Source organism: Fusarium solani, assembly GCF_023522795.1.
Source record: "Fusarium solani strain SB1 chromosome Unknown bctg00000003_1, whole genome shotgun sequence".
In the NCBI taxonomy this organism is placed as follows: Eukaryota; Fungi; Ascomycota; class Sordariomycetes; order Hypocreales; family Nectriaceae; genus Fusarium; species Fusarium solani.
This window is the reverse complement of record NW_027072154.1, coordinates 1,707,581-1,724,266: the sequence shown is the minus strand read 5'-3', so window position 1 is coordinate 1,724,266 and position 16,686 is coordinate 1,707,581. Positions and strand designations below refer to the sequence as shown.

General features: G+C 54.0%; 2 protein-coding genes across 2 annotated transcripts; both read right to left on the bottom strand.

The window, feature by feature from the left end:
- Positions 1-763: 763 nt before the first annotated feature.
- On the bottom strand, positions 764-1,334 carry MRS44_006103 (uncharacterized protein; the record flags this gene model as incomplete). The annotated part of the gene is made up of 2 exons (XM_065621642.1): positions 764-897; positions 947-1,334. 2 exons carry the CDS (start codon positions 1,332-1,334, stop codon positions 764-766), a joined length of 522 nt encoding a protein of 173 aa, XP_065477714.1.
- A 13,261-nt stretch (positions 1,335-14,595) lies between these two features.
- MRS44_006102 (uncharacterized protein) lies at positions 14,596-15,475 on the bottom strand (the record flags this gene model as incomplete). The annotated part of the gene is made up of 2 exons (XM_065621641.1): positions 14,596-15,302; positions 15,355-15,475. The coding sequence occupies 2 exons, from the start codon at positions 15,473-15,475 to the stop codon at positions 14,596-14,598; spliced, it is 828 nt and encodes a 275-aa protein (XP_065477713.1).
- Between the last annotated feature and the right edge of the window lie 1,211 nt (positions 15,476-16,686).

Sequence of the window (16,686 nt, the reverse complement as noted above, 5' to 3'; positions counted from 1 at the left end):
GAACCAGTCGTCCGGGCGAGGCGACAGTTGGAGGCGTGACGACTTGCAGAGACGACATGATGAGTTGTCTAGAAGCTCACCAAACGGAACAACTACCTTTGAACAAGAGCATCAACAACAGAGCAAGGGCATCCATGTTCATCATCACATCACATCGTAGAAGCAGCTTCTACACAAGTCGACAAACTTGAATTGGAGTATTTGCAATGCTCAAACGAGGAAATCAAGGGGGTATTTTTTTCTCTCCATCCGCAAGCTAAAACACCACACACATTTGACAAAACAATTAAAAAATAGAGCAAAAATAATAAACACATCCCATCCACCAACAGAGCATCATGTCAACGCCAAGTAGCACCGTGTCAGCCGTAAGTGTCCAAGAAACAAAGCAGAGCAACTATAAAAACAGCATTAAAAGGCGGCCGCGAGGCCAGTTCCATCTTGCGTTGCGTAGCGTGTTGTAGCCGTGAGGCCCGTCAATCTTCCGATATTCCCACGTTCCGGGCGCCCTCCCTGATAAAGTGTCGTGTCGTTAGAGGCTCTTGGTCTGGCCTAAGAGCCTGTCCATCTCGCCATGGTTGTTGTAGTTGTTGTTTGTGAGAATGGCGGTCCTGTGTAACCCGCGCAGGACCTTGTCTTTCTCCATCTCGTTTTGTCTTATTTTCATCTCTTTTTTTCTCCTTTTCTTTTTCTTTTTCATTTCGTTAGTCAATGGTCTCTAACCATTGTGATACCATGAGGCTCCTGGGAACCACCAGGGCGATTAGGGAGGGTCATTAGCCTGATTAATGTCGTGAACGGTGGGAGGTGCTGTGACGGGAGCTGTGGCCGTGGCTGTGGCGATGGGACGAATGGTGCGACGACGAGTGTCTGTGGTGATGATGCCGGCTCGAGGTACTGCTGCTGTCGAGATCACGCTCCAAGCTTTCAACCCTGGACCTGTAACCCTTGACAATCTCCTTGATATGGGCGATGCGGTCAAAGTCCACCTCGAGCTCATCCAGCTGCTGGAGGATCTCGGTGTAGCGAGCGATCTCAGCGTCGGCTCCCCCAATGATACCATCGGCTTCGTCGTACTGCAGCTGCGTAAAGCGCTGTGCTTCGTAGCTTAGGTGCTGTATCCGCTGCTCGATGCTGGCCATGAGATGGTCAAAGTAGCGACCCAGAGCTGATAGCGATGAGCTATCTAGCATCAAGAGGCCCTGGCTGCTGGCGCGGCTGGCGGCGCGCGAGCTGCTGGATCCCCCTCCCAGCGCCGCTTGGCCCTGGCGTAGCAGTTGGATTTCCTCGGCATCGAGGCCTAACTGGGTGTCCGGGACGGCCTGTGCCGACATGGCGGGCAGCCGCTGGAGGGGCTGCTAGCTACGGCGCGGCGGGGCCGAGGGGATCGTAGAGGCGACGGATGCGATTGAGGTCGGGGGGGTCACAGGAAGGTTCTGGTGTAATGGGTTGTCGCCGGACGGCGGTTGGGTATGTGCCGAGCTGGTGGGCGAGGAGAGATTCTGTGTGTGTATAGGACGGCTGCAGCGACTCGGGACATGGACTGTAGTGGTTCGGAAGTGGCCAAGAGGCCGAGGGGAGTCGGGACTCGGCGATGTTGTGGTAGAGATAGAGGCGCGGAAGATGGTGATGCCAATGGTTGCGACAAGAGCGCGCACAGAAGCGACGGTGATGGAGACGACCAGGACGACAACGGGGACAACAGCAGCTGCGATGGCGCTAGAATCGGCGTGTGCTGTGCTGCGCAGAGCATCATGATATCGCGACCGAGACAATCATGAGCATCATCGGCGGGGAGGGCGTGAGCGTATGCGCAGGTAGTGTAGCGTAGCGTCTCTTGACTTTGTTTGGAATGGTGTCAGTGTGGTGTCGTTGGGTCGATGTCGGGTTGGTAGGTTATCTTGTCTGGAGGCTCCCAGACCTCGCGGCACCCGAACGAGGAAGAAGAAAGAGGAGAGAGAAGAGGTGTGAGCCGGCTTCTCTTTTGGGGGAAAGGACGGGAGAGCCGTGATTGGAGAATGGGAGGAGCAACAAGACAGAGGGGAGGGGGGAGGACGCAGTAGAAAAGGGCCGGTATACCGACCGAAAGGCGGCGGAGAGTGGGCGGCGTGGGTTTCGGTGAGAGAGGCAGGGATGATTTGATGGGGGTTAAGGTAGACCCAGGTCAGTTGGTACCGGGGTCAAGCCTGACGTCGACCGGGGTGCGCTGCGCTGAGGATGAGTTGACCGAGTGGTGACGACGATTCGATTGATTTGCTGCTCGAGAGCCGAGAGGATAGGAGAGTCGAGTCAAGTCGACTTTGTGGGCAGCACAGCACAAGCAAGAAGGCAAGTGCAGAGGGAGAAGAGACGGCGCGTGGGAGGTGCAGCGACCAGCAGGGGTGTCGTTTCTTTTGATTGATAAAACCCCCGGCTGTTAGTTTCTCTGGGGCTGAAATCCGTCGATGTTGGTTGGTGGTGTTTTGGAAGGAAAAGACGAACTAGACCAGACAAAGATGGGATGGATGGATGGATGGATGGGATGCGGAGGGAGGAGAAGAGGAAGGAGGAGGAGACGAGGTTGCACGAGTTGCTTGTGATGCTTGCACGTGCAACTCGAACTGCCTGTCTTGTTTCAATTGAAGAGAAGGTTCTTGAGCCGCGGGACAGATTTAGGTAGAGTCAAGACAAGGCACGGGCGTGTGACTCGATCTTGTCTTGTCCTGTCTCGTCTTGATTTGTCTCGAATGGATCGCTCGCTTCGTATCGTGGAGATGGAAATCAGTGCGGCGGCGTCTAATAACAAAACAGTGACAATCAATGGATGGATCACCGCCTAAAGACCTTGCAAGACCTGGGGGCCAGGTACCGACAGAGCGGAAACCGGCGCAGCAGCACCAAATCTCAGTAGCGCGCGCTAGCTGAGCTCTCCAAGGCCGATCTCGAGACCGATTTTTTCTTTGTTTGCTTTTCACGGCAGATGAGAAGAAAGAAAAAGCAACGACGGCCGGTAGGGGAACTGTTGGGGCAGACAAGGTTCGGTTTGGCGCAAGAGCCTAGCAGGGCTGTTTGATGAACCACAGTAGCTGGCTATTGATGGTGGTAGTGAGTGGTGGTGGTGGTGCTAGACAAGGTCGGTGAGAGCTTGTGTGAGAGTAGGCGCCCAGACCGTGGTGAGAGGAAATAGGTCTAGTCGCCAAGGGAGGGAAGAGAAGAGGAAATAGGATCAGAGAGTGGGAAAAAGAAGAAGAAGAGAAAAGTAGTCGGCCAGAAAAAAGAAAAAGAAAGGAGGTGGTGCAAGAGAATGGAACGATGTAATAGTCGATAATGCAAAAACATAATGACCGAGACTGGCTCGTCGCCAAAGTCAGGAGATGGATCATGATACACCTCAACCGTCATGACCCGGGATGGATGGATGGATACATGATCAAACACACCGACCTCTATTACTTACTTACCTACTGCCTCTCCCCGTCAACCGATGCCGAGTCCACCACGAACGGGGAGCCGCAGATTGCTGGCAACATACGACAAGGAGCTTGCTTCTCTTCCCATGACCGAACCGACGGACGGAATCCCGGATCATGGGCCGCGCTGCCTTTCATTTCTCGTTTTCGTTTGTGGGACTTGATCTTTGTAGGTGGGACTATTATATCTTGTCTCGTCCTCGGTTCAACTTCCATCTCGATGCTAGGAACGGAGTAGTCAGGTACTGAAAAAGGTGAGGATGGAGACGCGGGTCCATGTACATCCAATATTTTTCTCTGACCGCTGCTCTCAGCCTCTGACAGATTCCCATGCTGTCCTGTCCTGTCTTGTCCCCTCGGCTGATCATGACGGAACCGTGCCACCTCGGGACATTTGAAAAGAAGTCCATGGATCCCCGGGCTTTCTCTGGTGTCTTTCACCTACCCACGCGCCTTGGGACGGATGAGAGCCACGCTTGCATGGGAGCAGAGCCACGCTTGCATCCATGGCAAGGGGAGCCACCCGCGGGGAACCGCCTGAGGAGCCCCGAGACGAGATGCGACGGTAGGTGCCGTCTGTCTGTCAATACAAGTCATGTCACGCCAGTCCGGGCGGTGACGGGAGCAACATCCAATGTGTATGAGTATTGCGTAGGTGCCTAGTATGATCCAGCAACGGAGATTGTATCCTACATGGAAGACTTCTGCTCAAACAAGCATCTGCCAGTCATCAATTCAATGGACCACACCACCAGCCCTATATCTACAAAGGAAGGTCCAGTACATACGTAGTGATTGCCAAACTCGGTAGGTGCTAATGTAATGCGCACGTGTCTCTCAATGCATGAGCTCCACTCATCCATTTCTCTCTCAAACATCCATCATCAAACATCCATTTCATATCCTCCATGACCAGAGGCATCCCATTCAAATAACCAACTCTTCATCTGTCATTTCCACCAAAGAGCTGCATCCTTTCCTTTCATTTCATCCTATCCGCAATTACAAGTACAAGCGCCGGCATCTACCGGCCCACATTTAGCTGAAACCTCTTCCAAGACATGTCCAGGCGCCCTGTCTCAAATCACCCTCATCACCCATCATCGCCATGACCATCGCCGTCGCCATCACTCACCCATCTACCTAGCCTCTCCGTCGATCCGGAAATCGGCCTCCAGCTCCCCGAAATCAAGCCCCCTCCAGTAGTTCTAGAGCTGGCGATTGGGCCCTTGGCTGTGGCGCGCGCCAGACGAAACACATCCTGGCAGGGGGCACACACGACGAGCAAGGAATCACTCGCCAAAGCCCCTTCAGCGCCAGCCACACCAGAGAGCGACTTTTACCTACCAGACAAAACAACCGCCGTTCATTCGACCTTGCGCGTTCGTCCCATCGCTCAAGGCGTTCATGTCGATTTGCACTGCATCTGCATCATGCATCTCGCCGCCGACGTGCAGGATCCCATCCCCCGTTCAGCCTCAACATGACGTCCTAGAGGCACAAGACCTGCGCACAGTGATGCTCTTCAAACCCCGGATTAAGAGCCTGTCCAACCCCGGAACCCCGCCGCGACTCTGCGCCTCCCCCGCCCTCACCCTCGCAAACCGCTCTCGAAGTGCGGATTAGAGTCCCCGATGTTGGTGCCCTCCATCCGATCACTTTGTCTGTTCTCATCCCCGTGTCGCATTGCGAGTGACCTGCACGAGGACATGTCTGTCAAGTGGTTGCTGCCGCTGCAAGTAATACCACCCCTGTCCCGCCGTATCTGTCCCTGCGTGCTGCCCTGGGATGCGGTGTTTTCACCCTCCAAACCGGCACCTGGCAATCAGTCAGTGTCTTCCTAGGGGTAGGCTCTGAGCTGCCGTGCTACGGCCGTCTTTTTGAAGGCGATTTGACGCCAGAGTAATACGAACGGATGGCGTGCTCTTTGCGCCCTTGTTCGTTGACCTAGCGCTGACACCCTCTGGTCGTGATGCCCTCGCCATACCGCCGCTCTACCTTTAACCGCAGCCGGGGAGGGGTGTCGCACGGGATCATGATCTTTACCCGCACGTTCCTTGCATTCTTCTCCCTTCAGCCGTGGCTGAGCTAGACCCCGGATTCTCGGAGTCTGACCGGTTTAAGACGTTGCGCGTAGCCCCTCGTAGCCATCGACTGCCCCAGACTCACTCTGGGTGGCTAGTCCTTGAGGATATGTGTCGCTAGATGTATGCTCATGACTTTCCACGCCATGACACCAACCTTTTGGGCCGCTTGCAGATTGGGAGCAAGGGCAACACAGAGCCAAGGTCCTTGGATTGTGTGACCAGCACTCAGCTCACGGTTACCGGACAATCACTCACGCTTTGAATACTCCTAGCATGCCAAGTCACTAGCATAATGATTCTGCTGAGGTGTGCAATTCTCTGACTGGTCCAGAGTTGGGTAACTGGGGAAAGGGGTTGACGGGGATATAGATCTCGACTTGGTATTCCCGAAGGTATCTCGTGATATCTTCAGCCATGATCCTGGGGTACGTCAAACTTTAAGCAATCCAGGCTACTTCCGCGCTCTCCGTCAATACCGAGGTAAACCAGAAGGTTGGGTAGGGAACATTCCGAGTTACGTCCCGCTCTCCTGATCTGTTCATGGCAACAGCATCTTGGCCGTCACGAACCCCAGTCAGCACCCATGAAGCTCTCAAGGGAATGATGCCGATTCTTCTACCAAGCAGAGAATACACCTGTATCATACATAAGACTACTAGAATACTCTGGTCTATAGGCCGAGGTCGTTTCGGGGCCGCTCATCGGGGGTCTCGTTAGACATCATGTCAACTCGGGGCGGTTCCGAGGCCTTGGGAAGTCACTGGGGTACGCACACCGTTCATGTTGACCCAGGCGACTATTGCCAGGACCCTTGCGATTAAGACCATCCTGTCAAGTTCGGCTCTTTATTCTATACTGCATCCACACGGCTCTCCGGGGTTTCGTTCGTTGACGTATACACCCTACCTCGGGAGACATCTCAGGGGTCTGTCTTTCATTCTCGGCGAAGGGTTACGGTTCAACAATCTAGCCACTGCACTTCCTTTCGAGACTCTCGCCTTCAGTACCATGGGAGTGTTTCACATGAGGCTTTTCCTTCCTCTGGCTACCTATTCATCAATCGGCGTTGTGGCAAGGGAGGTCAGAGTTGGCTGGTTGGAGGTAACTTGGCAGGCGAACAGGCAAACAAAGTCATGAAAGCGATAGACGTTGAACCTGATGTGAATCATTTGTCTCTCGGTTATGTTCTTCTTCCTTACTTGGGCAGTCATCCGCCGCCCTCCTTCTCTCCAGCTCGTCGCCTCGTTCTGATGTCTACCCCTTTTGCACAGCTGGAGCCCCTATCGCTCCGGTTCCAACCGCCACCTTGAATTCAACGTTCATATACCCATCACACGTCCATGTTCTCTTCCTTGTATTTCAATAGTTTATGTCCGCGATTTCTTCCTTCAACCCATGTCTTGCATCACAACTAATGGACAGTTCCAGATACAGGCCCAAGTCATGAGTAACTCCTGCACACACAATCTTTAGCCCTGGTGTCTCTTTGAAGGGCTTAAATATATTTATTTTGGTCTCTTATTCATCTTCAGTTAGTCTCTGATCCCGGACTTGCCCCCTTAGAACACGAGGGCCGAGTGTTCAAAGTCCACTCTTTGGATGAACACTACCCAAGGTAAGGCTTTGAGGGGGTAGTGTGCAAGTTGGTTACTTCCAACAGTTTCTCGTCATGCCCTTTTGCCAGAGTCGAAGACTTGCGCAGTATCTATCCTCAATTTGGCCCTTCGAGGAGCCATTCGAGGTTATTAGTTGTGGTCAAAGGTCATGAACCGCCACCCACAAACAAGCACAACCCCCTTCCCCCTAATTATCCCCTCACGCCTCATATTGCTTTCTGGAGAGGAACAAGTGTGATAGAGGACTTTATCTATAGCTGCAAGTGTGTACATGTGTTGTCCCCTCCACATCGCTCCGAGCTGAGCGCTCACTCTAGGGTAGCTCAGTTCATCAGAGGACGACCCTGGAACTGCGTGTTGCGTGGCAGATTGGGTAGAGTAACTGATTAAATATAATTTGAATAGGTTTATGATGATACTTGGTGATTATAGACAGGTTGTATGGTTATGGTAGATAAAGTGTGGACATATGGCAAGCGAGTTGCAACACCATGGTTGGACAACTGGCCTGATATTCACTACAACTCCATTTCAACAATAGCGAATATAAAAAAGCCCACTTAAAGCTCAATCATTTCATTTTCAACCAACAATTTTACATTAATACGACGTCGTGAAGCTTTGATTATCATGTTTTTGTACATCGTGACTCACAGACCGCTCTCCATCGTGAGTTCACAGCGTCCTTTCGCCCTCAGCTATGTCGACAACAAATAACCAACAGCCAGACACTATCAGTATGAATGCGTTAATTTTCCCTTTACATCTCTACTGTGACCTACAGCCCTACGAGGTCAAGAGCGAGCATCAAAGCTGAAACTTGCTCAGCGCCGAGCGAACTACTCACCGATTTTCTGGAACAAGGCGTGAAGTTGCTGGATGCCACGAAGACGCCGAGTTGGCAACTGGCTCCAGGCACCCACCCGTAACGTGGCATTGTTTCTACCAGAGCACGAAGCCTATTGAGAATAGGCCTTTTACGACGTTGCGCAACAATGAAGCCCAGACAGCTCATCAACATACTACTCCAGCCATCTGCAGCTACTCTTCACATTCAAATCGAGACCTCGGCTAACCTCACCTTCACCTCTCGGCACATGGTCTTCTCTATCACCACACCTTTGAGCCAAGCGTCTTATTTCCACAACTCGTCTCAAAGAGAAAGCCCCCTCAAGATGCAGCGTGACTACACCCTTTCCCACTCTCTCACCGCAACTGTGTAGATATTCACATCTAACAGGCAGACCTAACGCACACCGACCCAAAAAGGTTCCTAGCTTATAGACTCTGACGCACTCGCGACAGTGCACGTCTGAGGAGCCAATCGCGCCGCCAGGGTCGTAAACTATCGACTCCACTAACTATGCAAAGACGCTGGCTGGCAACCAACACTTGGCCTCTTGGTTTCCGGTGCAGTCGGCTGCGACGGTCTCGAGTAAGTTTGTCGAGAGAGCCCTCGTGCTGTGAAGAAGCTGATGCACCAGAAAGTGAAACAGGTTTCAACTCGTGGCTCATCAAGATCGTGGAGCCGCGTCTCGCTTAGAGTCGACAAACATGCAAGCGAGAGAGACAACAACTGAAAAGGAGTGAGATAAGCAAACAACCATTCTCCACCACCATCATCATGTCTCCCCCATGATGAAACAAACGTCTCCTCCAGAGCCTTCATCACCAACAGGCAAAAAGCAAAAAACCACATGGCCACGAGCGTCGTCCGTGCTTCGCGCTCGTGCCGCGGACAAAACGCGCTTGCATAGGATCCCATCCGGGGCAGCAGCAGAACCCTTAAGATGCTGCTCGGGACGGAGAAACGGGGGTCCTGGACGGCGATCACCGCTTAGGGCGCGCAAGCGTTTATCGGGGTTCACGTTCTGTCAGGTTCCGGTGCAGCGTGACATCGTGTGTTTTTCTTCTTCGCCCAGGTTTTTCTTCTTTCGGAGACGAGAGCGTTTGGCAGGGAGTGGCCCCTGCTCCCGAGACCTGAAACGCCTCGGCGTGGGACTTTGAGCCAGGGCTTAGTGTTTCCTTTTTACTTTCTTTTTTTCCGCCTGTGAAACTTGCTTATGTGAAGATGATAAAGAAAGCCATAGGAGAAGGGAGGACTATCCACGAGGAAAGGGAACTCAGGAGGTGGCATCCAAGGCCAAGCAATATGGCCATGCCATGCCATGCCATGTGGAGTGACGTAAGTAGGGAGGTAATGAAGATCTGTCAAAAGAGGGTTCGACTAAATCACGGCACTTACATGTAAGGCAGGACAATAGCAGTGGTAGTGGTAGCCAACCGAGTAGTCAGGCCAATGGGGTCAGCCGCTGGGTTAGGCCACAGTTGGCAATGGACGACACCCATTCCCAAAGTTGAAGCTGCGGCTGCCCAGTTTCCACAGACTCTCTGCCTGACCTTACCTGACCTGATTCGATTCCCGAAGTCGATCCCGTATCTACCAGGGCTAAACATGGTACTGGAACCGAGGGAGGAGGAAAATCATCTCGGTGGCCGAAGGGAGCAACTCCGTTCCGTCATCCACTCTGACGGGGCGTAGCTGGAACAGGATCGGTTTCCGGCACGTAATAGAGGAAGCAATCAAGGTTTACCGTGCCTCAAGGCCGCCGTCGTACCAGTCTCGGCTGGCAAGCAAGGTGATATCGTCTGAGACTGAGACTGACCGATCTTTTGGTTGAAGCTTGGCGGCTCAAGAACCCTGGCGGATGGATGAAGGTGCCGTGGGATATGGAATTCTCCGTGTCTGGTCCTGAGTCAGTTTGTGCAGGTGAAGGTGCAGACCAAGGGGCATAGAGTTTGCATACCTGGTCATCTTGAAGCCAGGTTAGGTAGGTTACGATGGATGAGACCCGGCTGGACGGTGGCCGGACGGCAGAAGGAGACGGAGAATGAGTTGATTCAAGTAAAGTCCGGTTGACAGAAGCACGGATAGTGTGGGTTGGCCGAGCTAGGCAGGGCAGCGTGGCTGCACGGCCAGGCTGCCAGGCTAGGCCTTACCTGAAGGATCCAAGAAGCCTCGTGGAAGAGGGTCCTCGTCGATCAATAGACACGGCAGACGGGCAAGGCAGGGACGGATGAATTCATGGTGCCGTACGAGTGGGAAGTGGAAGTGGAAGTGGAAGTGGATATCGACGCCCACGCCGCCGTCGGCAAACCCTCGAGAGGAATGGTGGCGGAGTTTTCCGTTGACGGTTAACAGCCGGGGACCGTTGAACCCTGACGACATGTCACCCGAGGGGCACAAGTAGGAAGGTGCATGCGCAGTCCGCGGCCGTGATCTTGAGAAGCTTGAGCGACGGGAGGGATCGAGGATAATGAGAGAAGCGGAGGTTTTGGTGGATGTCGTCGACGGTGACCATTCGGGATCCGATGCTTGCTTCCCTGCTGACCGGTCAAGAAGGGTATCCAGCGATCCCATACCATGCTATCCCGCGAGGATGGAACCGCCATGTGCTGCAGGGAACGAAGACCTTGTGTCGCATCCTCCATCAGGTCGGCATCAGGACAGGCAGCCTTGCAGCGATCCAAGCGCGTGTGCATGCTTCAGTTGGTATCCAGGAGACTCGTAAGCGAGGATCCATCTAAAGGCATATATGCAGGAGCAGAAGCAGAAGCAGCACTTTACATGCAAGAGCTGCAAGTCCACGACCCCCAGCTTAGAACAGAGAGCGAGACAGAGACGGCGTCGTGATAGTTGGACGACAGACTGCCATGTTGGTACGTAGTCAGACATGTGCAGCTAAAGATGGAGAGAGCAAAGACGGGCAGCATCGACGCGCACCTGTCAAAGTAGAATCTGGGAAGTCCCTTGCTGCACCGGCCGTCGCGGTGGCATTACGAGTGGAACATGGGGTGATGCCTTTCCCCAGTGTTTGTGTGTTTCCATTGCCGCCCTCGGGACTGCCAAGAGGAGCTCGAAAGGTAGGCAACATCATCAACAACAGGAGATGGGCCAGATCTCAGGGGGTCATGGTGTAAAAATCAGGCTTGGGAGTCCCGGCAATTGAAAACCGGCCAGAAATTGAGGGCCCATGCGCTGCGGGCGTAGGGGGGTGACGATGGTTGTGATGGTGTTGGAGGTTGGAAGTGAGGGACTCTTGAATGGGAGAGGCCGAAAATAGGATTAGCTCAAGGACATAAGTTGGCACAAGCAGGGAAGGAGGCAACTCAAACAAGATGAAGTCCTCGTATGTGACAATATCTAAGTTTGCCCGGCGGGACGCAAAAAGTCCCCGATAGGTAAGGATTCCCTTCTATAATTCATCCCAACTATAGGGAGAGGCGAAACCTTGATGCAGGAGAGGTGCTGCTGCTGCTCGGACTCTAATGGAGCGAGTGTGTAACAGTCACGCCAGAATCATCCATTCACCGCAAAACGAAGAAGCAAATTTTCACGATCGAAGGATTCGATCTTTAATGAAGAGCAAGAGAGAAACATGCAAGACCATGGGAATGGTTCTACCCAGAAATATTTCCCGCAAAAACCATGGAGCGTCCAAACAAACAGGCCTCATCCTGTACATGGAGACAATGGCGTACGCAGTGGTGCTGTCGTGGACGGGAAATCCTGACTCCGGCAGTGAAGAAAGAGGGTTGGGTGGGGTTTCAGGGGGGTCAAGGTCCCCGATTGGCAGCCAGCAGCCGCAACTTATCCACTGGAACCAGACCCCCGGCCACGGGCGTTTGGCCCTTCTGGCCTGCTGGGGTTTAGCGCGACCGGGCGCCAAGAAAGAGGAAAACCCCTGGGACCCGACGGATCTTTCTGGGGGGCGTTGGGAAGGGGAGGGTGTGCAGAAGAATCGAATCGGAGCCCCGGCAAGATGTGGATCCTTTTTTGGAAGCGCATCTCGAAGCTCTTCTCTCTCTGTTCGGGAACACAGACAGGGCAGGGCAGGGCATGGCCATCTCTCTCCGTGGCACAAGCCCAGGGCGATACGCCCTCCCACACACACTCTTTCACGCCCCCAACCCGCGGGTCCTGCACATCCACATCCCGTACCGCTGCTGCTGCTGCTGCTGCTGCTCATGTATGTTGTTCTGGTCTTGTACAACCCATGGATCTCCCCTCAACCACCCATATCCATCTCATCCACTGCTTTGGTCCTCGACCAGCATCACCCTGGGACACGATAGCGCCCTGCGATCCTTTTCTCCCCTTCCAATTGACGCCGTCCTGTCCCCTCTTTCTTCCATGAGCAATTCTTTCTTTCCCTCGGTTCCAGGCCTTTTCCCCACCGACGACCGTTGTTGGGAGGTACCAGGTCCCCAAAAACGTGGCCTTGATGGGATCCCCCTTCAACACTTTCATGTACAAGACATCCCACAATCGAGAACACAAACAAAAAAAGAAGTCAAACAACGTCAGAGCACACAAGAGATGAATGAAAATGGAATCCTTTGCATGTTGAAATTAACTCTGCCTGCGCCCGCGGATGACGTCTCCCGCTTTGCCTTGTCTTGCCGCGCCGTGTTCCCGTCTTTTTGACGTGACATTTGCATACAGTAGAGAAGGGCGCTGATGAGAGCCCCGATTCTCCCCTCGGAGCGAGCATCATCCATCGAGCAAAGACGAGGCCATCGTCAGCCATCGGCCAAGACCATCATCATGTCATGGTATGAGCTGCCCCCGTTCACACCGCCAACACGGCCAACGCCAATCTCTGTCGGGAATCCTCTTCGCCGACCTTAATTGTTCGCGCGTGTCAGTGTCAGGTACTAGGCTGAAGCACGAGCACAGTGATCGGCCTCGAAGCCATCCATTGCCGTGCCCGTTAAATGAGTCGTGCAATGGGGGATGGATATCAAGCTATTCCGGCACGGAGAAGCCAACGATAATACCCTATCCCACCCGGCCGACGCTCTGCTGCCATTCTTCCACCCTCGCTAAACCTTTGCACGCCCATGATCCAGCCGATCATTCCAAGCAACATCCATGTCCCTGACTGACCTAGGCCCCCAGCCCGTTCAACTTTCTGGCGTCCCTGTCCCAGCACGACGAGAGCACAGGACAAGACTCCAGAAAAGACACGAGGCGGGCGGAGCAGCATCCCGAACCGGTCCGTCCAGCCCTGACCAGAAATCCCCAGGTTTACCCCTACCCGCCCTGGGCTGGTTCCCTTTTGGCGCGCATGCAACAGCCCTTTCCGGGTTGACGGCGCGTCTGTTCGCCGTTGCACATGTAAGGCGATATAAGCCCGTCGGTATGGATGGATCATGTTGCGAGAAAACCCTCGGGAACTCGGCTCAGCAATCACGGACTTCAGTTGGGCCCTCGTAGGACTGTGGTCGTCGCCCTAATTGTCAGCTTCGTACCCAAGCGAGTCTTCCAAGGAAGTTGTTGCTGGTCGTCTCTTGGGCCCCTGTATTTCTCCGCCTCGAGGCAGTGTAGTCGACGACGTCACACTCTTGGAGGCGCAAGTGACACTGGCAATGGATCTCCAGAGCAAGGGTCCTGTCAAACTCAGAGTTGCTGGGTGGGATTCATGCTCTTGTTTACAGTAGCAATCGGCATAAGAAATAAAATAGAAATTATTCAATAACGGCAAGGAAGTCTTGACATCTCTAGCGCCCAGCGACCAATCAGATCCCGCTCATCTCGTTCTTCGTTCCTGATGTCTCACTCCTTTCCGGCAAACCAACAGCGACATTCTCACGCACAACTCTTCCACCACCAACCGCAAAACCCACACAATATGCACCTCCTGCCACCGGCTCAACCGCCATCTCGTACAAACAGACACTAGGAAATCTAGGCGTCATTTATTCCCTCTGCCTTTTCCCCTCTCAAAGCCGATTCTAGAGCTTCCATAATCTCCCTCAATTGGTCCACTTGCGAACTGCCGCACATACGCAGGACACACAAAATCTCGGAAATGACCGCTATACTCGCTTTACACGTAGCTATACCGCACGGACTGCTCAACCCATCAAGCGCATGAATCTCAAAATGTCTTGGTATATTGTTTAGACCCACGGCTGAAATAGCCTTGGCCTTCTTCTGCTCCTTTGCTCTGCTCTGTCGCTCGACTCCTATCAGTCGATGCCCTCGTCCAAAAAAACGCCATGCATGATGCTTCGCTAGGCCATCAACCCAGGTTCCAACTGTACGCCGTCTAAGTGACCTCGCCCGCTCCCAGGAGCTTCAACGGGCCCCGACAAATAAACAAACAAAAACAATAAAGTAAAGCACCACAAAACAGAGTGTCCAGTAATACAGATCCAGGTCGTGAAGCGAATGTAGCTTTTCCTTCCCTCCCCATCCTATTCCCCTTCCTTTCCCACCCTGTCCGCAACGCCGTGCCGGTTGAGCCTCCCAAACCGAGGACTCCGTGAGACCTTCCCCCGTGACATGTTGGAGAAAATATCGAAATCGTATCACCGAATTATCGTTCCATGAGGCGTCGCTCATCGACCACTGCAGTCATCATCTTCCTGGGCCCTTTAGCCTCGCATAACGGAGCCGTTGAACTCGAAGCTATGGCAGCCCCTCTCGTGGCGCTTCATGTTGCTGCGTACGCTGAATGCCTTGCCGCACCCGGCATGTGGGCACTTGAATGGCTTCTCCCCAGTGTGCGAGTGGCTGTGGATCCTTAGGCTGCTTGGTCGACTGAATGCCTTGTTGCATGTCGGGCAGATGTATCGGTCCTGGCTCTGCGGGAAAGCTGCTGCGCCTGTTGGGTTGAGGTAATGGTGATGTTGCCATGGGTTTGCCCCTGATGGAGCAGGTGCCGGCATGCCTACTGGAGGAGGGTACGCCTGGGGGAGAGGACGTTGATAGTAGGGGCTCATTTCTGGAGCAGGGGTAGCACCAGGGTGCTGTGCCGGAGGGTAGTATGTACCCATCGGAGGCTGGTTGACGTAGGTGGTGGAGTAGGGCTGCTGAGGATAGGCCGCCGGAGCAGGTGTCGCTCGAGGGATGGCCGCGGCAGTTGGCTGGCGCTGAACATCAGGCTCCAGCGGCGGTGTCGTCTCGTAATAGTAGGCTCTAGAAGCCGACCCAGGATACGCCTGACTCGAGGGCTTTCTTGCAGGAGAGTTGGCTGGTTCGAATGAAGCATCTGTACCCATGGGGGGTGTTGGGGGCAGTCCGCGGTGCGATGACTTTGCCCATTCTGATCCAGATCGGGTATGAGACGGAGCAGGAGTAGCTGTAGGAATGTGAGTCACCATTCCTTTTACCTTGTTCTCCAGGAAAGCCACTCACCTTCGAATCGAGGAGAATGTTGCCGTGAGGCGGGGGAGGCTTCGCTCGTGGGGAGCCAGCATCAGCCAGACCCAGAAGGTTTGAGATGGAAGGCAGAGAGCACTTGTAGTCTTCCATTGGGGGCGACGGAGGAGGATTCGGCTTGTGTCGAGGAGTGTAGTGAGTTTCGGGTTGAGTGTATTGACCAGACATAAACAGAGAAGTTGATGTATGCATTTGTAGGATTAATCACGGCGTTTCCAAGCGTCGGACCAAAGGTGGTTGGTTGGTCAGTGTCGGTCAGTGTATTAAGACAAGAAAGAGCAGCGCCAAGTAAGGAGGGGCTGCTTGTATTAAGGAAGAAGGAATGGCTCTGGCCGAGATTAAAGAGCCTATAGAGTTGCCAAGTTCGAGTTCGATGTGAAAGGTTCGCCAAAAGCTGGTGTTCGCAGCCAAGTTGTCGGGGGCTTGGGAACTTAAGTAACTCTCTGGTCCGGGAAAGGAACCTGTCAAAGTGGAGGGGACCCGTCTATCAGATCTGAAAGCCGTCGACGCCTTTGCTGGGCCTACACCCGCATACGCCCCCTCCAAAAGGCCCTTCTTCCAAGCGCAGCTGTCACAAAATTGGGAGTGGGCCCTACCGGTGCGCCAGGGCCTGGGACTGAAGGGCATCGTTGGCGGCAGGGTTTGAGAGCAGACGATAGGCAAGGGAAGGGGCCGGTGACGCTGACGGGAGGTTCCCTGGTGCCGCTCGATGGGCCTAGCCTCCAGGGTCATTGTCGAACATCTGTCCCGGCAGTGACGTCCCCACCTTGAGAGGAAATGTTGTGATGACTCTCGTGGTGATCCTGAGCAGGGGGAGGGTCCCAAGGCCCAGAGGGTGTGTGGGATGCCGAGGTGAGTGGAAAGGGCGGGTGTGGGTGAGATCCGGGAGTGTGTGCCAAAACTCTTTGCCATGCGCCAGGATGTTCATGGATCGCCCCGTGGTCAAACGGTCAATAGGCTGGTTGATGCACAGGAAATCGCCCTCATCCCTGTTCCCTGGTTGTGGCTCTCTCGGGGTGTCGATGGCATTAACCACAGTTATTTTGCTCCAGCCCACTTACTACATTGTCCGTCTCTTTGTTCCTGTAAAACGGCCGCCTCTCGAGCATGCCTCACTTCGCCAAAGTCGACAGTAACGTTAGGGTTTTTGCGCAGTGACCTCTGGCCCAGTAAACTACACCTCGGCGCCGGCGCCGGTGACGCACTCGCCCGGCCGAGATAACCAAGGCACAGGTAGAGGTGTCCATCTAACTTTCGGCCAAGCGTGCCATCCCGGCCGCCTCGCTGCATCGACTCCCGGGCCA